A 22247-nucleotide genomic window follows, 5' to 3' on the forward strand; every position below is an offset into this window, starting at 1 on the left:
GGGGAAAGTGAACGTTCCTTATATAAACAAGGAAAATCAATCTAGGGAGTTTTCTCTCTGACTGCAAAACTGATTAAATCAGGTTCTCTAATAAGATCAGATTGAGAAATTGACTAGAGAATGGAAGGGAGGGAGCATTTCCTATCTCTCCTTTCCCCCAGAGACTTGGCAGACAGGAAAAGATTAGTTTGGTTTAAGGTATTTTTTAAAGCCACATCAAGTGCACATGGATGAAATTTGTGAAGGTTTTTTTTTTTTTAAAAAAAATCAGTCAACAAGTGAAGCAAGCTATTATATGAAACTTTTTTTTACTACAACCTTCAGAGTCTAAAAATCTTGGGTACTTAAACATGAAGTCATTGCACCACTTCAGAATCAGCTCCACAACTCTATAATCATTGTCTGTGTTTGGAGCTACTTAATTTATTTCTGGCTCAGCACTGAAATCCTATCAAACTTCTGTTGTAGTTTTTTTTTTTTCTCTTGGGCGGAACTCATTCCACCACCAATACACAGGCTTCAGCTGATGTCGCTGTTTCTGGATGCCTGGATTCTGGGTGGCCCTGCTGGATATCAGCACAACAAGTAGCCACACTTCCTGACAAAGTCTTTAATTTGCACTGTCTGTGAGCTTTGTCCAATGACATAGGCAATCATTTTATGCCATATCAACTGCTGCTGCACAGAGCAAATTTGCACAAACTTTAGGACAAGATTGTTGCTCTTCTTAACTCAACAAAAGAGACAAGGAAAGACCCAAGCTGATAATAAGTTAAAAAAAAATAGTTTAAAAGAAATGATAAATCAGGATTGGACAAGGGGCAGCAAAAATGTCTTTATTATTTCCCTTTATGTATACAGAGTTTTAAACCAGGATCTCAGGTTCTTATCATTACCTGGAATGAGATGTGTGTGAGAGAGAGGATAGATAGATAGATAGATAGATAGATAGATAGATAGATAGATAGATAGATAGATAGATAGATAGATAGATAGATAGATAGATAGATAGATAGATAGATAGATAGATAGATAGATAGATAGACGGGCAGGCAGGCAGATGGGCGGGTGGACGGACAGACAGGATGATGGATGGATATATTATTCCTTTACTTGAAGCAGTTTTTTTTTTAAAAAAAATAAGTAGACTTTTAGGTAATACAAAACATTCATATCAGAGTTTCTTCAAGAATATTAAGGCTTTTCTTCAAAATATTCATTCAGAACTATATTATACATTGATACAGCTTCCAGTCATACAAATAAGACCCAGTGCTGAATAGCCTAAAATCTTTTATATCCTGGGAAAGTAAAAGCTAAAAAACATCCCTAGGCAGAAGCAGAGTGACCAACTTCCTCTCCTATGTAGAGAACTTTATGGGCAATCGTTTTCTCTATCAAGGTGCAGCAGACTGGAAATAGGAGATAAGACCACTATCTCCAAAGATCATTGCATCTAAGAGCCTGAAAAAAACATAAAATATATAAACTCTGAGGTGGAGATTACTTCAGTATGTTGGATGCTTGCAGTGAGTCAAATTGTGACAATGCTTGGCTAGTAATGTTAAACTGCAGCATAAAGAAATGGCCAAGACCTTTGAGACAGGTTTTAAAAAAGCAGAGCACAAGAAGAATCACATTACATTTCTTTTTCCACCCAAAAAGCAGGGTACTTAATAATGGGGGAAAGTATTTCACCTTCCCCTTTTCTTTTAAAAAAAAAAAAAAACAACCCTAAACAAACTGGATTGAATTTTGCAAATATAACTGCAGGGTTTTGCTTTGTTTTCATTATGAATTATCCAGACTTGTTGGCAGTAAAGAGTTTGAATGAAATTAGTCTGATCCACCCTTCCTCCTCTTGAGGCTAACAAATTATTGGATGATTCATAAATAAATTAGAAAATACAGACTCAGTGGAGTCAGTTTTGTTAGGCTCGTGCAAAAGCAAGAGATCTTTGAATTCCTCCTGTTTAGGACCAGGAAAAGTTGTTCTTCTATACCCTGCTGTAATCATTTCTTCAATTGTAATATTCATCAATTTTGCCATTGCTTATTCTGCAGAAGCTTAAAAAGTATTACAGGAATTTAGTAAGAGCAGATGATAACTGTGACAATATCAGTAGATTGTGCTATGTATTGAGGTGAATTATTTGGAATTGTTGAAAAAATGGTCATAAGACTCTGTCAGTTAAGAGCCAGACTTGCTGTCTACATGCTAATTATCTTGTGTTAAAGCGGAAACTAATACTTGAATCCTATTGGCTGCCACCTAGCTGTTGAGTGTATAAATATGGGTGGAGCTGCAGTTATCCAGGCTTCTGTTTAAACCTTGAATAAATAGTTGTTTGTTCATCTGCTGCCTCATCGATGCCTCACAGAACACCAAACATAACAGTGGCGACGAAGGTGGGATGTGCTGCCAAACTCGAAGAGCTGAGTCACTGAGGGGGTAAGCTGAGCGATGACGCCTCGGTTAGGGCCACGTCCCCCCCCTCATTCCTGCCAGTATGGAAACGCTGGAGGAAGAGTGCTCCCAGGAACCGTCCCTGGAAGCTTAAAAGAAGCCTTGGCAGCACAAGGCATTGCGGGGCTGAAAACAACGGAAACAACTCACCATGGCCAAACTCGGAAAACTCTCAGAATTCGACGTCGCACATCCAGAGAGGTGGAGCTCGTACATCGTGAGAGTCGAGAATTACTTAAGAGTCAATCAAGTTTGTGAGGACGGTTTGAAGGCCGCAACGCTGCTGTGCGTTTGTGGCCAGGCGACGTTCGAAATCACCAAAAACTTAGTCACTCCAGCTCCGCTTGAATCTGTTGCTTATTCAGAACTTAAAAAAATGCTCAAAGAACACTTTGAGCCGAAGCAATCAGTCATTGCCTGGAGGCATGTTTTTGAACGAAGAGACCAACGACTGGACGAATCAGCTATAGAATTCATAGCTGCTCTTCGTCAAGCGGCCCGACCCTGCGAGTTCAAAGATCTTGAAGAGAGGCTGCAACACCACTTAGTGTGCGGGTTAAGAAGCAGGGATCTCCAACAGAAATTGTTCGCTAAAGAGACTATTTCATTTCAAGATGCCCTACGGGAGATCACAACCAAAGAAGCCACCAGGGGGGCCTTCAAGGCCTTGCAGCTCTCCAGGAGCACTCCCTGCATAGACGCCATCCACCAGGAGGGCGCTGAGAGGGTCGAAGACTTCGAATCAGATCAAGAGGTCGACCGGTTACAGCAGCCATCAGAAAGAAGGCCACAATGCCCAGTTGACAAGGCAGTTCCCTTCTCTCGATGTGCGGGGTGTGGAGGCCGACACAAATGCACGGACTGCCAGTTCTGCACAGCAACGTTCCAGATGTTTGGCAAACAAGGCCACATCGCCGCTGTCTGTCAGGGTCATCGGAGAGAGAGTCCACCAGAAGAGTTTCCCGGAAAGGTACCGGGGCCCTGGGGCAACAAAGGGTGGGCTATTGCGCCACTAGGAGGAGCGTGCTTAGAACAGGTGCCCATCGTCCTTTTAAGGAAAAACTGTGGCTCAAAGTCAAGCTGCAGGGAGTTCCATGCAACATGGAACTAGATACAGGGTCCACATTGTTAATAATTTCCCAGGGAACTTTCAAACACATTTGCAATCGCAGCAGCAAAAGAGTTAAGCTCAAGCCATCAGACCTCATGTTAACCAATTTCCAAAACTCCCGTAACAGTCAAGGGGGAATCAGTCAAAAAATTTGGCAGAATGGCTCAAGGCCTTCCTTCAGCGCTTCCGCGAAGCGGGGCTGAAGCTGAAGTGGCAGAAATGTAAGATTGGTGTAGCTTCAACTGAGTTCCTCGGTTTCCGTATAGATGCCCAAGGCATTCATCCTGCTGAATCCAAGCTCAAAGCAATTCAGCAGGGCCCCAGTCCAAAATCAAAGGGGGAGCTCCAAGCGTTTCTAGGACTACTCAATTTTTATCACACCTTCCTACCTCACAAGGCCACAGCGGCAGACCCATTACACCGGCTCTTGGACAAACATGCACAGTGGAAGTGGACCAGCATCCATGATAGGAGCTTCTCAGCAGTCAAATCACTGCTGTCTTCAAATTCAGTTTTGATGCATTTTAACAAAAAGCTGCCTGTCTGCATCGCTTGTGATGCATCACCATATGGGGTTGGGGCTGTGTTGAGTCATTTAATGGCTGACGGAAGGCAAATTCCAATAGCCTATTATTTGAGGACCTTGTCCTCTGCAGAGCGTAATTACACTCAAATAGATAAAGAGGCCTTGGCCATAGTGGCAGGGATCAAGAAGTTTCATGACTATCTATATGGTAGGCCCTTCACAGTCTTCACAGACCACAAGCCACTCCTGGGGTTGTTCATAATGAACAAGCAAACACCCCAGATCATATCTCCTAGGATGTTGAGGTGGTTAATATTCTTGTCAGCATATAATTATAGTTTGATTCATAAACCAGGTAGAGACATGGGCCACATAGACAGCCTTAGCAGACTGCCCCTGCCACAGTTAGAGCCCGACCCCGCTCCAGCCACACGCATCCTGGTTATTCAGGACCTGCCTGAGTCTCCCCTTAATGCTGGGGACTTGGCTGCAGAGACAGCTTCAGACATGATGCTGAGCCCTGTGCTGAACTGGGTGCTCACAGGATGGCCGGAAAATAGTCCCGGGCCTAATTTCCAGAGTTTCAACAGGAGAAAGGACGAGTTGTCAGCTCACAGGGGGTGCATCTTGTGGGGAAGTCGGGTTGTAGTCCCGAACACACTGAGGACTAGAGTCTTGGAGTCTCTGCATGAGGGACATCCGGGAATAGTCTGGATGAAGGCACTCGTGCAAAGCTACCTTTGGTGGCCTGGGCTAGACAAAGATATTGAGGCTCATGTACACAGCTGCCAAATTTGCCAGCAATCTAGGCCAGAGATGCCCCATGCCCCTGTCCACTGATGGGAAACCACACACGCCCCCCTGGTCCAAGATCCACATCGATTATGCGGGGCCTTTCCAGGGACAACTCTTCCTCATTGTGGTGGACAGTCACTCTAAGTGGTTAGAGGTCGCACCTGTCCCCATTATGACTACTGCCAGGACCATCCAGGAGCTGTATAGGATCTTTGCTACACACGGGTTAGCTGATGTGATTGTATCTGACAATGGGGCTCAATTTACTGCTTCAGAATTTCAGTCCTTTTTAAGGGCAAATATGATCAGACACGCCACATCAGCCCCTTTTCACCTGGCTTCGAATGGCCAAGTGGAGCGCATGGTCTGAACAATGAAGGAATCCTTAAACCTGATAGTCACAGGTAACTGGCAACACAGACTGGCAGATTTTCTACTCTGCCAACATACAACCCCATGCACTTCTACAAGCAGAAGCCCAGCAGAATTAAGATGGGGCTGGCGTTTGATCACAAAGCTGGATCACCTACATCCAGATAGAGTTGCCTCACAAGCCAAAGGCACCACGGCACTTGCAAGTTGGCGACCTGGTCTGGGCGAGGAACTACAGGCAAGGGGCACTGTGGGTAGTAGCTGTGGTTTGTAAGGTGACTGGGCCACTTTCTTACAAAGTGGTCCTGGAAGACAGTCATGTGCTACGCAGGCACATTGACCAACTGTGGTGGAGGTTAACAAACCAGCCAATAACTCATGACTCTGACAGTCAAACTCAGGAGCAGCACGATGGCAGTAGTACATCAGATTCTGCCAGGGACGGTGGAGCTCTCCGATGAGGGGACGAGACTCAAGCGTCTGGTGAGTCAGTCCCAACCACTGATACCACAACCAATGGACAATGCCAGCTGACGGCTCCATTTTCAGGACTGGTGGACTCTGTTCCACCTGTGGACACTGGCTTGGGCCTACCAGGACAGCCCAGCCACACAGACTCGAATCTATCTGTGTTGGATGGGTCCTATAGCACTGGTCTTCCAAGCCTGGCAGGCGAGCTGACAGACCAGGGGCCTCCAGCAGTTCCAAGGCGTTCAGAACAGGCAAAAAGTCCACCAACGTATTTAAGGGACTATGTTCAACATATGACCTTATGAACTATATAGGGGAAAGGGGTGTTATGTATTGAGGTGAATTATTTGGAATTGTTGAAAAAAACGGTCATAAGACTCTGTCAGTTAAGAGCCAGACTTGCTGTCTACATGCTAATTATCTTGTGTTAAAGCGGGAACTAATACTTGAATCCTATTGGCTGCCACCTAGCTGTTGAGTGCATAAATATGGGTGGAGCTGCAGTTATCTAGGCTTCTGTTTAAACCTTGAATAAAGAGTTGTTTGTTCACCGGCTGCCTCGTGGATGCCTCACAGAACACTAAACATAACAGATTGCATACTGGTTTCCTTTCACTGTTAGAAAAATAAGCAGTTTCTACATGTGTTTTTCACAGTCTAGAAATCAGAGTGAGGCCCAAAAGGTTTATGGCAGGAGAACTCTTAATACAAATAACCAAGTTTCTTACATGTAAAATTTCCTGCAAGAATCTCTCTCAAATATCTAGTTTAGTAAAAATATGTTTAAGGTTCAGAATAATTACAAAACAATAATTTTGAGAGGGAGTGCAAAATTAATCATTCTAGCACAGAAAGCAGATATTGAAAATTGCAGTGCCCAGCTCAATACAAAACAGTTTTCCATTTTCCCTTATTGCTTGGAAAGGTTTTATCAGTAAATGTTTCTGTACATTGTAATATTTCAGTTTTGATGAATTCACAGAGGTCCTCTTTAAAGCTGCTTCACAAATAGGATTTTCTGGTCTTTTTAATTACCAGCATACCAAAAAACCCACAGTTTTCCCCCCCAATAACCATCTTTTAAGGTTTCTTTGCTAGGTAATGTGAAGACCTGCTGATTTAAATATAAACTATCATGACTTCCAGTAAAGCATGATATCTTATCCAAGATTTCTATCCAAGGTGCTGTCAAGAAACAATTATTATCCAAAACAGCTGAGATTTAGCCAAATCTCCACGTACAAGATTTTTTTAGATGGGTTAATACAAATAATATATAGGTAATCCTTACATAACCGTTTAGTAACTGTTCAAAGTTACAACAGCACTGAAAAAGTAACTTTATGATCGGTCATCACAGTTATGATCCTCATGGTGTTCCCCACAGTCACATTATTGCCATTCACAGCCAGCTTCTAACAAGCCAAGTCAATGGAGAAGATGGAATAAAGTTGAAATTGCAGTCACATGATGTCTTGTTGAACAACCATGGTCCTTATTGATGGAGTTGGCAGTCTCAATTGTAATTGTTAAGTGAATACTACCTGAATATTATATATTTCTCTGGTAATTAAAGGTGGAAGGGAGGGAGGAAGGAAGATCAGAGAACACTGCTCAATGTTAACATATTAGAAAAGAAAGGTCCAATATCAGTATCTTGTTTTAAAGAAAAGATTGTATATTTAAATACTTGGCATTTGCAGGGACCGTAGGGGAGCCCTAAAGAATCACTGGCAGTAGATAGTATTGAGAAACAAATATTTGGACTGTCTATGAAGCAAGGTTTGAGGGGGAAGTATTTTTATAGCACTGTCCTTTGCTCCTTGCTTCATCAGAGCAATTTCATGCATTGTAATTAATCCAGCTTCTTTCTATCATATTTTACGGATGTCTGTACATCTGGAGGAAATGTTTTCCCTATAGGACTACAGCTGGCCAAATTTGAGAGCTTATCACATATTTTCAGAAGCAAGGAAAGTATGGTAAAATGGAAGGAATCAACCAGAGAACGTCTAAAAATATTCATTTATTCTAAAATCCCACATAGAAATGAGGGGGAACACATTCCATTCTATCTCAACTAGATTTTGTGGAACAAAAATATAGGATGCTATGCTACTTTAATCCAAATCGTTCTAGGTTGCCACAAGAATGGGAGGGGATGTGGAGGATTTCTACTAGTCTAAACATTTTATTGTCCCGTGGGAACCAAGTTCATTTCTGTCTGTTAGATGGGGGGGGGGTGAGCATTTGGTTAGAAAGCCGCCAAAGTCTTCCATTGCATAGCATTGGGGTGGAAAGTTCAACTTTATAATATTGTCTCTCTTTGAAAGGAATTTCAGACTTGGTTTCACTTTTGATGGTGCTGATACTATGTAATCTATAAACATGTTCTTTGAGGAAGTCTCAAGCCTCGGAGTTCTTATTTATTTGGTCTTCTGTATCAGAACCTTGACATTGATCCTAGGCAGCTCATCTAATTTCACATTCACCAACCTGATACTTGGATCCAAATATGAAGGTGGCAAAACTATGTAACCTCAAGCTAGGCTTTTCCACTGAATCTGATAACCATTGGTTCAACATCATCTCAAGTTTTGCTTGTTTCTATTAAATTAATTAATTTAAATTGCATTCCATGCTATTGGCTTTATTAAGCATTTTTAACATGCTAACCTCCAGTGGGTTTTAATTCCGTAAAGTTTCCACATAGGCATTAGGTATGTGCAGCCATCTAGATCTGAAGGGCAAAATGTTTACTGGAGCACATGTTATCAAGGATCTAGCATCTGCTAGAAGCCACAGTTTGTGTTCTAACCTCAAAAAATGACACTTAGGTACTCCTCAGGTTATGACTATTCATTCAGCAACCATTCAAAGTTATGACAGTCCTGAACAAGGAAAACTTACAACTGGTTCTTAAAGTTGCGGCCATCACATCCCTATGGTCACATGATCACAATCCGGGCACTTGGCAACTGGCTTGCATTCACAATAATCGCAGCATCTCGCAGTCACATGATCACCACTTTTGACTTTCCCTAGCAGCTTCCCACAAACAAAATCAATAGGATAAGAGGTTGCAAGTTGCTTCAATAGGTTTTTCTTGTTCCTGCCAGTTTTTCTCCCAAGATGTGTATGCACCTATACCATGTTACAGCATCCAGTCCTTGCCTACACACATGCTGTAGCACTTACCTGCCCACCGACCTGTTTGCAAGTTGATTAATTAAACTTGATGTGTCCAGAACTTGCAACTTCTTGCCATCTTGTTCACACTTAATGACCCCACGATCTTTGCTTAATGTTGGCAACAGGGACAGCCGGGATTGCTATTGCTAAAGTCACATGATGTTGTGCTTTATGACTGCATTGTTTAGCGACAGAAATTATTATGACCCCAATTATTGTCATAATCCATCTGCTTTGTTCCCAACAGATGCTACAGAAGCAGCCACAAATGCCCAAATTCTATTTGCCTTCAGACATGATTAGTCTCTGTGCTTTTCTAGGCAATCTTTTCAGAAATGTGTTTCAAGGACTAAGAAAGAGTGACTGACCAAAGGTCACACAGTTGGCAGAAGTATAACTCATTTTTTACCTGTTCCTGGTCCAATAATGTAAGCACCAAACTGGCCCTTCCTAATATACATACCATAAATCTTTTTAAAAAGCCTTCTGAACTTGTGGTTAAAAGAGTATTAAACAGTTTTCAGAGATAATTTATAAATGCTCATGCTAAATAAAGCAATATTTGATAAACTTTGGTGTTTGATTCGCTCAAAGTGACATAATAAAGTGAAACCTAATGTGTGAATAGCAAACCCAAAGTTACTCCTGCCTTTCACCTGTGAGATCAGGTGTTCAGATCTCCATCAGTTATGATGGATAATTCTGTACAGTGCTATGAGGTGGCTAAAACTGAAAACAAGGAACAAGCATGATGTATTATAACAGGAGCCTTAGTAGAAGGCAGGATGTCTTCAAATTAAGTGACATTTGGCAGTCTGCTTCTCATTTTAAAAGTACCATTTATGCAACCTTACATCGCAGAATCACATTCAACTGCCAAATTATCCATCTGTGACAAACTAGGTCACCCAAACTGAAAGATTTTTTTTAAAGGTAGGGAATGATTTGGTCAGTACAGAAGCTTCAATTTGTATTGTAGCTTGAAAACATCAAGTGGGAGACATACAAAGCAAAATAAAATTGAAAGATCAAACTCAGGCAAAGCACATACTAAAAGCAGGATGCTAAGATGCTTTCCAGCCTGGTAAGGATAACTAACAATTGTCCCAGTTAATTTAAGTAGAAGAAGCTGCAGATGGGTGGATTTTTTTGTTTTGTGTACATTTTTATTCCTGCAGAGCAATTGTACTTCCTAAAAAAATGCAAAAGGAAAGGAAACAAATCTCTGTCACTCACTCTATTTTCCAACTGGCAAAAAGCTTTCCAACTTAGAAAAAGAGCAGATAACCCATAGAAGCCCAGATCAAAAGAGCACAACGAGGCTGGAAACTATCCTATATAAAAATCTGATTTCCTTTACTAATTGACAAGGTTCTGCACTAACAAGCAAGCAGGGCAACTTCAGCCTAATTCATCTGAGAGGGATTCTTCATATGTCTCCATCAATCTTTAAAAGTACCTGTAGAAGCTATTGACTTTGGGAAAGGAAAAGGAAATAGTAAGATGAAGTCCCTGCAAGATAATATCCTAGAAAAATTTCTCTTTTTCTCTTTCTTTCTCTTTCTTTCTCTCTTTCCCTCTTTCTCTCCTTCTCCTTCTCTTTCTCTCCTCTACCCAAAAGACCCCAAACAAGACAAAAATAGGGGGGGAATCAAGGAAGAGAGATGTTCCTCGCTACGCATACATCTAGCCAGATCTGCCTGAACAGAAAAGGCTGGTTTTGTTTAGGCTGGGCTTGGTTTGGGGTACCGTCTTCTCTTCTCCTGAAAAGTTCTAACCATTTGATTATAGAGGAAATACCTGCATCCACAGTGAATTATGTTGCTTATCTCATTAATGTGGAAGAGCCATAACTCAAAGCTACTGAAAAAAGCTATAGGGGGAGGAAGACAGAGAGAGAGAGAGAGAAGGACTTGTGCACTGTATTGTTTAAGATTAACCCTGAACTGTTCACCATGAAATACAGCCTTTATTTGGGGAATCATGCATGCAAGAACAGATTGGTGCAAAAGACGAGTGCTTTAAAAATAAAAGTTGGTTTTGCTTCTTCCTGTAAGTAAGCAGTAGTGCCATGAATTGTACATAAGTCAAAGAGAAAGGGAATTAGGGAAAAATACATCAGTGTCAATGTATTTATTTATTTTTATTAATTTGTTAACCTGGCCATATGATTGATTCATCAACCGTATGCTGGTCCCAAACCCAGATAAATGGGAAGGGTTAGGGAAAGCAATGGTGAACTGTCTTATAAAACAAATCGATCAAGAATTTCCTGATGTACAAGCTGGCTTTAGAAAGGGGTATGGCATTCAAGATCACTTTGCCAATGGATTACGGAAAAGGCACACAAATATCAAAAGGGACTATATATGTGTCTTATCTATTACAGAAAAGCTTTTGACTATATAGAACATAATAAGCTATGGGTGGCTTTGTGTGATCTTGGTGTCCCAATCCACCTGATCAGACTTATCAGATCACTATAGACATGCAATAGTGAGAACACTTTATGGTGACACTGATTGGTTAGGGAAGTCACAGATCAGTAAGGGAAGTCAGACAGGGATATATTTTATCACCATTTTTGTTCATTTTTGTATGCTGAGGTGATCATGCAGAAATTAGACCTGGAACTGCCTGATTTGGAAGTGAACATTGCAGGAAGAACCATAAATAATCTGAAGTACGCTGATGATGCAACACTATTGGCTGAAAATAAAGAAGACCATAAAAAATGATCTGAAAAATCAAGCATGAAAGTGAAAAAGTAGGATTGAATCTTAACTTCAGGAAAACAAAGATAATGACAACAGCTGCAGATGGACGCGAGGTGTTTAAAATCAAGAAAGAGGAAATTGAAATAGTTTGAGAATTTATCTTCCTTGGATCAAAAATTGTTCACAATGGCAGTTTTACATCTGAAATCAAATGCAGAATAATCTTAGAAAAGCAGAGATATTGATATAAATACAAAAAGCAGGCACGTTAAAACGATAGTCTTCTCTATAATGATGTATGGATGTGAGAGTTGGACACTAAGAATGGCTGTTCAAAGAAGAATTGATGCCTTTGAACTGTGGTGCTGGCATAAATTATTGTGTATACCATGGACAGCCAGAGCAATCAACAGAGAGGTGTTGAATTGTACAAAATCAGAAACATCACTAGAAATCAAAATCACAAGACTACATCTGATTTACTTTGGCCTTGTCATGCGTGCAAATTCATTGGAGAAGTCGGTAATGCTAGGAATGGTTAGTGGATCAAGAAAAAGGGGTAAGCAAAGAACTCGCTGGCTTGATACCATCATATCTAATTCAAAGATGAACATTCAATAACTACAAGAAGCTGCGCTTGACAGGCTAACATGGATTGCACTTGCCTATAGAGTCAGACATGACTGAACGGTTAAAAAACTACTATTAATTTATTTAATTTGTTTGCTGCCCATCTTGTTGCAAGGCAACTCTGGGTGGCTTATAACATCAAATTGTCAATGCTACTGATATATGTCTTTTTAAGAGCTAAATCCAATGTATCTGAAGTATGCAGGTATGCAACAGGTGATCATCTGTAGTTACAAATGTTCAACAACCCAGGATAAGATTAGGTTAGAATCTAAGCCTTAGGGCCCTAAACCATGATGCTAAATATTTAATCATTCAGTGACCTATCAGGGAAGTTGAATTTTTACAGGAAAGACCCATGTCTTTCAACAATTGAACAGTTAGAACAATTAATCAGTGGAACAACCAGCCTCCAGAAGCTCAGAATGCTCCAACACTGGAAATTTTTAAGAAGAGACTGGACAGCCATTTGTCTGAAATGGTATAGGATTTCCTGCCTGAGCAGGGGGTTGGACTAGATGATCTCCAAGGTTCCTTCCAACATTATTATTATTGTTGTTGTTGTTGTTACATATATCAATCCTTACATAAGAATTGTGAATAAGTCCTAGATGTTGTTTTGTAAGAAAAAAGGGATCCTCAAATGAAGTAGCAGAAGCAAAAGACCTCTGTACCTATCATTAGTTTAGAGAGCTTTCAGAATTGACTTTTTAAAAACTCCCCACATGCCAACATTTCTCTGTAAAATTTATGATAGCAATCACAGATTGAATATCATTCCTATACTTGTAGTAATTTACTGACTTATTCTTCAGTCCTATCTCAAAGCCCTTCCTGGTCTCCTTCAAACTGTAGTCCAGAGGCTCACTATGACATAGAGTTAGATTTGATGCCACTAGATTACCAGAATACATCGTTAGGTCATAACTGCAGAATTGAGCTTTCTAGATTCAACAGACAAAAACATAATGCTCAAGAGAACGAATGAATATATGAATAAAGATATAAAAATATTCCAAAACAATTTCTCTGAAAGATAACTCAGCAAATGAAAAAAAAGAGGAGGATAATAAATGCCTCATAATACTTGACTGAAGAATGGAGCTATTATTCCAACATAAGTACCTATATTCTGCTTTCTTGTGTGCCCACACACAGAGTGCCAATTGTTCCTCAGCTGGGAAATGAGCCTTGGTAACCCAAGCTGTTCATGGTTACATCTCAACAGTAATGAGAAAAGGAACTCATGCTGTACCAAAAGAAATGTAACAACTGATTTGATCCCACATTTATCATAATCTTGAGAATGAAGAGAAAATCGTATGATGTTTCTTTCAGTATATATATCAGTAATTAACCCTCAAGATTTATCAGTTAGGTATCATTTTTACATCCTGTATAAGAAAATGGAGGAAATAGTGATTATTAATCTAATTTTGGAATTTCATGCAACAGAATTCAGTGGCCATATTGATTCAGCTAATTTTTACACATCCTGAAGTGACCACATTTAATCTTGAATCAGAGAAGGTAGAAGGTTTAGCATAATTATTTATCAATTGATCATAATAGTGTCATGCATTTGACTAACTGATTATTGTTCTCTTTCTATATTATTCCCCCTAATTCAATCCCATCTTGGGAATACAATGGCAGATTTTTTTATCTAGAACAGGCGTCTCCAACCCATGACAAATGGGCCACATGCAGCTCTGATCGGCTAGTAATGTGGCCCCATAAGAACATAATAAAAAATGTAAAATAAAGGAAGATCTTGAACACCATTGGCATTGACAAATTTGCTATTAGTCAATTGCAAAAGGCGGCCTTACTAGGAACTGCTTCCATCCTGCGACGATATCTGTAATACCATCAAACATCCACATCTGCCTATCCCAGGTCCTGGGAAAGGACTCGATAGGTAGACAAAATGCCAAATCCAGTCTGAACATCTGGCTGACTGTGCGATGATTAATAATAATAATAATAATAATAATAATAATAATAATAATAATAATAATAATAATAATAATAATAATAATAATAATAATAATAATAATAATAATAATAATAATAATAATAATAAAGGGGCCTTGGAGGTCATCAAGTCCAATCCCCTGTTCAGGCAGATAACCCTATACCATTTCAGACAAATGGCTGTCCAGTCTCTTTTTAAAAACTTCCAGTGTTAGAGCATCCACAGTTTCTGGAGGCAGGTTGTTCCACTGGTTAATTGTTCTCACTGTAAGGAAATTTCTCCTTAGTTCTAGGTTGCTTCTCTCTTTGGTTAGTTTCCATCCATTGCTTCTTGTCCTGCCTTCAGGTGCTTTGGAGAATAGCTTGAATCCCTCTTCTTTGTGGCAACCCCTGAGATATTGGAACACTGCTATCATGTCCCCCCTCGTCCTTCTGTTCGTTAAACTAGACATATCCAATTCCAGCAACCATTCCTTATATGTTTTAACCTCCAATCCCAATCATCTTTGTTGCTCTTCTCTGTACTCTTTCTAGAGTGCCAACATCTTTTTTACATCATGGTGACAAAAACTGGATGCAATATTCCAAGTGTGCCCTTACCAAAGCATTGTAAAGGGGTATTAATACTTCACGTGATCTTGATTCTATCCCTTTGTTAATGCAGCCTAGCACTGTGTTGACTTTTTTGGCAGCTACAGCAAACTGCTGGCTCATATTGATTGTCAATTGTCATATTGTCAAATTGATTGTGATTGTCAACTAGGACTCTGAGATCCCTCTCACAGTTACTACTATTGAGCAAGGTGCCACCTATACTATACCTATGCATTTGGTTTTTCTTGCCTAAATGTAGAACTTTCACCACTGAATTTCATTTTGTTAGATAGTGACCAATGTTCAAGTTTGTCAAGATCCTTCTGTATCTTAAGCCTATCTTCTGAGTGTTGGCTATTTCTGCCAGCTTGGTGTCGTCTGCAAATTTGATGAGTTCCCCATCTATCTCCTCATCCAAATCACTGATGAAGATGTTGAAGAGCACTGGGCCCAGAACAGAGCCCTGGGGCACCCCACTACACACTTCCCTCCAAGTAGATGCAGATCCAATGAGGACTACACACTGAGTATGGCCAGTCAGCCAGCTACGAATCCATCTGGTGGTGATGCTGTCTAACCCACATTTTTCTATCTTTTCAAGTAGTAGGTTGTGATCTACTTTATCAAATGCCTTACTGAAGTCCAAGTAAATTATATCCACAGCATTCCTCTGGTCCACTAATTTTGTCACCTGGTCAAAGAATGCAATAAGATTTATCTGGCATGATCTATTTTTGATAAACCCATGTTGGCTTTTGATAATGGCTTTGTTTGCCTTTAGATGTTCACTGATTCATTGTTTGATTATCTTTTCCAGAATCTTCCCAGGTATTGAGGTCAGGCTGATAGGTCTGTAGTTTCCTGGATCCATTTTTTTCTCTCTTTTGAAGATGGGAACTACATCAGCTCTTTTCTAGTCCTCTGGTAGTTTCCCAGTGCTCCAGGATCTTTGAAAGATATAGTTCAGTGGTTCTGAGATCACATCTGCCAGTTCCTTCAGAACTCTGGGTGTAATCCATCTGGTCCTGGTGATTTGAACTTGTCTAGGATGGACAGGTGCTCACTTACCACTTTCTTGCCTATCTTAACTTGTGTTTCTAATCTGTTTTTTACAGTACTATTTTTGGTAGGTTGGACTGTTTTTTCCCTTTGTGTAAAGACGGATGCAAAAAACAAATTAAATAGTTCTGCTTTCTCCCTGTTGCTTGTCACCTTCTTTCCACTCTCTCCCACTAATGGATCAATCATTTCCTTAAGCCTTAGTTCATTTTGAGCCTTAGCTTTCCTCACTTCATCTTTGCAGGCTCGGGCTATTTGCTGATATTCTGCCTTAGTTATGTGCCCCTCTTTCCACTTTTTATACTTGTCCTTTTTGTCTTTCAACGTATCAGAGAGTTCTTTATGCAGCCATGCTGATTTCTTTTGAGAGCTGTTATTTTTCTTCTTCGTTGGTATTTAGCTAGACTGGGCTTTTATAATCTCATTTTCAAAATTTCCCAAGCTTCTTGAGTTGTTTTCCCCTTGAGGATTTTTCATCCATGGAATCCTTCCCAAGCTCTTTCTAAGTTTATTGAAATTAGCTCTCTTAAAGTCCAAGACTCTAGTTTGACTGTGTTCTATTGCTTATGCTTGCATAATGTTGAATTCCAATATTGCATGATCACTCCCCTCCCACAGTTCCTGTGGCTTCAACACCCTCTATCATTTCATCTCTGTTAGTGAGAATTAGGTCCAATATGGCTGATCCCCTAGTTCCCCTCTCTACTTTTTGGGAAACAAAGTTGTCTACTAGGTTTGTCAGGAATCTGTTTGATCTTCCACTTGGTGCAGAGTTTGTCTCCCAGTTGATGTCAGGGTAATTAAAATCCCCAATTACTATTGTGATGTGCTTCCTACATACCTTAGTTTAGAATAGAATAGAGCTGGAAGGGACCTTGGAGGTCTTCTAGTCCAGCCCCCTGCTCAAGCAAGAGAACCTATACCATCTCAGACAAGTGACTGTCTAGACTCTTCTTAAAAATCTCCAGTGATGAAGCACCCACGATTTCTGGACGCAAGCTGTTCCACTGATTAATTGTCTTCACTGTCAGGAAGTTTCTCCTTAATTCCAGGTTGCTTCTCTCTTTGTTCAGTTTCCAACCATTGTTTCTTGTCTTGCCCTCTGGTGCTTTGGTAAATAATGTGACCCCTTCTTCTTTGTGGCAGCCCCTGAAGTACTGGAATACTGCTATCATGTCTCCCCTATTTTTTCTTTTCTTCAGACTAGCCAGACCCAAATCCCACAGCCGTTCTTCATATGTTTTAGTTTCCAGGCCTTTGATCATCATAGTTGCTCTTCTCTGAATTTTTTTTCCAAACTCTCAACATCTTTTTTGTGATATGATGACCAAAATTGGCTGCAGTATTCCAAGTGTGGTCTTACTAAGGTTTTATAAAGAGTTACTAATACTTCACGAAATCTTGATTCTATGGCTCTGTTGTATTAGCTTTTTTGGCTGCTGCTGCACACTGCTGGCTCATGGTCAAGTGATCATCTACTAGGACTCCAAGGTCCCTCTCACAGTTACCGTTTTTAAGCCAGGTTTCTCCCAGTCTGTACTTGTACCTTTAATTTTTCCTGCCTAAATGTAAAACTTTGCTTTTCTCCACATTGAAACTCATTTTGTTGGAAAGGGCCCATTGTTCAAATTTGTCAAGATCTTTTTGGATCCTGAGTTTGTCTTCTGGGGTGTTGGGTACTCCTGCCAGTTTGCTGTCATCTGCAAATTTGATGAGTTCCCCTTCAATTCCCTCATCTAAGTAATTTATGAAGATATGGAAGAGTACTGGGCCTAAGATGGAACCTTGTGGTACTCCACTGCTTACTTCTCTCCATGTGGATGTAGTGCCACATGGTTTGCCAGCCAGCTACAGATCCATCTGGTGGTGTCTATTCCACTTTTTTCTAGCTTAGTAAGGAGTAGGTTATGGTCTACTTTATCAAATGTCTTACTGACGTCTAAGTACACTACTTGCACAGTATTTTGCTGGTCTATTATTTAGTCTGGACCATAAGAAAGGCTGAGCACAAAAGAATTGAAGCCTTTGAACTACGGTGCTGGAGAAGACTCCTGCAAGTCCCCTGGACTGCAAGGTGATCAAACCGGTCAGTCCTAGAGGAGATCAACTCTGACTGCTCTTTAGAAGACCAGATCCTGAAGTTGAAACTCAAGTACTTTGGCCACCTAATGAGAAGGAAGGACTCACTGGAGAAGGGCCGAATGCTGGGAAAGATTGAGGGCAATAGAAGAAGGGGACGACAGAGAATGAGATGGCTGGATGGAGTCACTGAAGCAGTAGGCGTGAGTTTAAATGGACTCCAGAAGATGGCAGAGGACAGGAAGGCCTGGAGGAACATTGTCCATGGGGTCGCGATGGACACGACTTCGCAACTAACAACAACAAATTAGTTTAGTCACTTTATCAAAGAATGAAATAAGATTGGTTTGGCATGATCTGTTTTTAACAAACCCATGCTGGCTACTAGTTATAATTTTGTTTGCTTCTAGTTGTTCGCAGACCTGTTTTTTAACTGACTAGCAAAAAGTTCATCTATTTCCTCTGTTTGGTTGGGTGGCCTATAGTATACACCTATGGTAATGTCATTTTTTCCCCCTTTTACATTGACCCAATGCATTCAAGACAGTTTTCATCATAGTTGTGCTCTATTTCTGTAGAGATGTAGTTATTTCTTATATAGAGAGGAACTCCACCTCCTCTTTCTTCTTCTCTGTGCATATTTCTTAATTTTCTTATGCAGTGGAAGAAAGGGAAATACAAATGCCTGTAGACAAATATTGTTTAATTTCTTATTCTTCAGTTCAAAATCTACTACAAAGCAACTAAAGCAATATCTCTGTGTCTTCAGTAGATGTTTCATTTGGAAATTAAAAGGCAGAAAAGCCCATATTACAATTTCTTTTTAAAATAGAGGAGGGAGAAGTCAAGGTTATCTGTACCTCATTGTCTCCCACTCAGAAACAGTTTGCATTGCTTATACACACACACACACACAAACAAACAAACAAACAAAATAAGAGGAAACCATAGAATTCCATATAATACATCACTTTATTTTTACATTATAGTTGCAAGTCAAGCTCTTTGTCAAACTGAATGTCATTCAAAATAGTTAGTGGATTTGTGGATTAGTGGATATGATGGTCATTTGTGGATTTTTCTTTTGAAAAATAATTTCCATTTTTCTCAGGTGTCTCAATAATAACATAAAAAAGTCTTTTTCTCTCAGCTCTGTTTAATACAGTTAAACTTTTGATTTAAGGAACTAAACAAAGAAAGGTGTCCATTATAGCTGAATGTCTATTAAATATGAAAATATCCCATTCATCAATTTATAATGTTGATGTAATGATGGCGTTACACAAATCATGTAAATTGATGGTGTAATGACATCACTACATCAACAATATGAATTGCTCATTAAAAAATAAATGAAAATAAACTGAACAGTTTCATCCAGACTACTTTTGATGCACAAGATTGTGTATGATTTGGGGAAGGTGTCCAGAGTTAAAATTGGTCCATTGCATCCAAAGTCTGCTAAATATGATTTGTTCAATAAACGTTTTACTGAATTGTCAATTCTCCTAGGTATTGCTTTTCCATTGCACAGAAATAAAGAAACTGAAGTGATATAAGTTGGGGAAGGGGCAAAATTTGTCTGTACACTGACAGAGAATGCAACTGGGAGAATAACCAAGACTTACTCATCTTCTGTGGCTACCAAAGGCCCCCTTTCAAGTCAGCCATTTTAGGCTGGTCCTTCAAAAAGTGGCTACTCAGAACTTTAACATTCCTAGTAAAGAAAACCCACATGGCTTCCCACAGGCCGTATTTGTACCTGGTCCTCGATGCCTCTTTTCCATCCATATATAACAGTTATTCTGAGCAACACCAGTCTGTGAGTCCAGGAACGGAAGACGAACACTGCGCTCAGCACAGAGACGGGAATTGTAACTGCGGCAGTGCTCTATGGCTTCTTTGTAGAACTGGTCCCCAAGACTGCAGAGGAGAGAAAAAAGACAGAGCACCTGTAAAGTAACTCCATCTACCCCAAGAATGAGCTAGCACAAATAGGGGAAAGTGTATGGAATAACATGCAAAGGATAAAGATAAATGAAAATGTATGCGCATAATGGATTGTTGATTTACAAAGGTGAGATTATTTTTCCGTTTACGACCAGCCCAAAACTTGACATGAGTAATATTGGCCAGACTAGCCTACAAAGGACTGGGAGGGAGGGAGGGAGGGAGGGAGGGAGGGAGGGAGGAAGGAAGGAAGGAAGGAAGGAAGGAAGGAAGGAAGGAAGATCCCTTTCTCATCTCCCTATTTTTCTTGTCTCCTTGATTAGTAAACTGATAGAAAGACAAGGCATAAATCCAATAAATAAACCAAATGGGCTGGAATTGACATTGACAGGGGCAGTCTAGAATATTGTTTGTATATTGTCTACCATATAACCACAGTGAACCATTAAGATAAATTATGATTTCATCACAAGAACCAGAGCTGAGGATCAGATGACATTTTTAGCTGCTTTCAAAACTGGATATTCTCATTCTAAGAGAAAATGCAACCCAAATCCCCCTGCTGTGTCACCGAGGATTCTGTGGTCCAGGTGGCACAGAAGGCAGCCATGCCGAATGACGCACATGAAGGAAAAACAGCAGTGGTCCAAACTGCCTGAATCCAGAGCTGGCACAAAAGAAGATGCTGCCTGAAATGATGGATTATATACCACCCTCTCCAGAGTTCCATATGCAAAGCTGAATTTTATTCTGAAGCAGATGACAGTATAGCCAAGATCTACCAGCTACTGGAAGGCTGTATGACATACATGAGTCTCCCCACCCCCAACACTTTTCTATATATCTCCACCCCACCACCCCCATTGCTTCCAGCATATGCAATCTGATGCACCTCTCTCTGTTCAGTAGAGCTATCCTTGAGAGGGCTCCTGAATGAACTACATCTAAAAAAATGCACGTTCAGAACCTTTTTAGGGAAAAGAGGAGAGAAAACAAAACCGGTTTTAAACAACAGTGCCCATTTCACCATTATCTCTTATTCCTTTAACAATTTCCACTTGACAGGCAATTATATAATTTAGCTGAAGACAAGTACACTTTTTGTGGACAATTGTTTGTGCTGACACAGGCATCAGTCAGCAAGCTGAAAGCTTGTCATTTGAACTAATGGCTATCTTATGCCTGCGCATTCCTCTCCTAATTGAAGGAAGGAAGGAAGGAAGGAAGGAAGGAAGGAAGGAAGGAAGGAAGGAAGGAAGGAAGGAAGGAAGGAAGGAAGGAAGGAAGGAAGGAAGGAAGGAAGAAAGAGTGGGACTTCTTTCTGAGCAACCAGTCTGCTTCAAGCTGAGTTTATACTTCAGTCTTTCCTCAGAACTAAGAATAATTACATAATATCAGCTCCAGGCCTGTTAAGTTTCAGGGTTCACAATTTCCACTCAGTAAGTCTTTCCCACCAGATCTGGGAATTACCTGTTAGGTAATCAGAGCTGTATTTCATGAATATATGCTGCAAAACAATGTGGCTTGCATGATTTCTTAATTGTCAACAAGTTTCAAACTAAGTGGGCCTGGAATTCCTGCAATGTTGTGCTGCTGCTGTGCTCCTTTTTGAAAATCATGAAAAAAGGAAGTGCATGATGCACTTGGATTATTACAAAGCAAGGTAATCTAACAAGAGCAACAAAGATGATTAGGGGACTGGAGGCTAAAGCATATAAGGAACGGCTGCTGGAATTGGGTATGTCTAGTTTAACGAAGAGAAGGGCGAGGGGGGACATGATAGCAGTGTTCCAATATCTCAGGGGCTGCCACAAAGAAGAGGGAGTCAAGCTATTCTCCAAAGCGCCTGGAGGCAGGACAAGAAGCAACGGGTGGAAACTAACCAAAGAGAGAAGCAACCTAGAACTAAGGAGAAACTTCCTGACAGTTAGAACAATTAATCAGTGGAACAACCTGCCTCCAGAAACGGTGAATGCTCCAACACTGGAAGTTTTTAAGAAGAGACTGGACAGCCATTTGTCCGAAATGGTATAGGGTTTCCTGCCTGAGCAGGGGGTTGGACTAGATGACCTTCAAGGTCCCTTCCAACTTTACTATTACTATTATGGGAGAGGAACAACCAGGGCTTTTTTTGTCACAGAACGCCCAGAACGGAGTTCCGGCACCTTTTTTGGATGGAACCTTGTAGGGTAGGCAAGGCGGGTTGTATGACATGTGTGAGTTCCGGCACCTTTTTTTTTTTTTTACAAAAAAAGCACTGGGAACAACTAAGAGAAAGTTCCACGAGGGCTTGGGAACTGAACCAAG

At 40.4% G+C, this 22247-nt stretch overlaps 1 protein-coding gene across 1 annotated transcript in view; it reads right to left on the reverse strand.

Annotated features, from left to right (window-relative positions):
* Window positions 1–19913, reverse strand: part of DPF3 (double PHD fingers 3) — a gene marked incomplete at its 5' end in the record, with an annotated part of 98233 nt that extends 78320 nt beyond the window's left edge. The window contains 1 exon segment of the mRNA XM_015828044.1: window positions 19753–19913. Within this exon segment, the coding sequence (XP_015683530.1) occupies window positions 19753–19913 (161 nt within the window).
* Between the last annotated feature and the right edge of the window lie 2334 nt (window positions 19914–22247).

Source organism: Protobothrops mucrosquamatus, unplaced genomic scaffold, assembly GCF_001527695.2.
Source record: "Protobothrops mucrosquamatus isolate PMUCROS unplaced genomic scaffold, P.Mucros_1.0 scaffold4177, whole genome shotgun sequence".
Lineage (NCBI taxonomy): Eukaryota > Metazoa > Chordata > Lepidosauria > Squamata > Viperidae > Protobothrops > Protobothrops mucrosquamatus.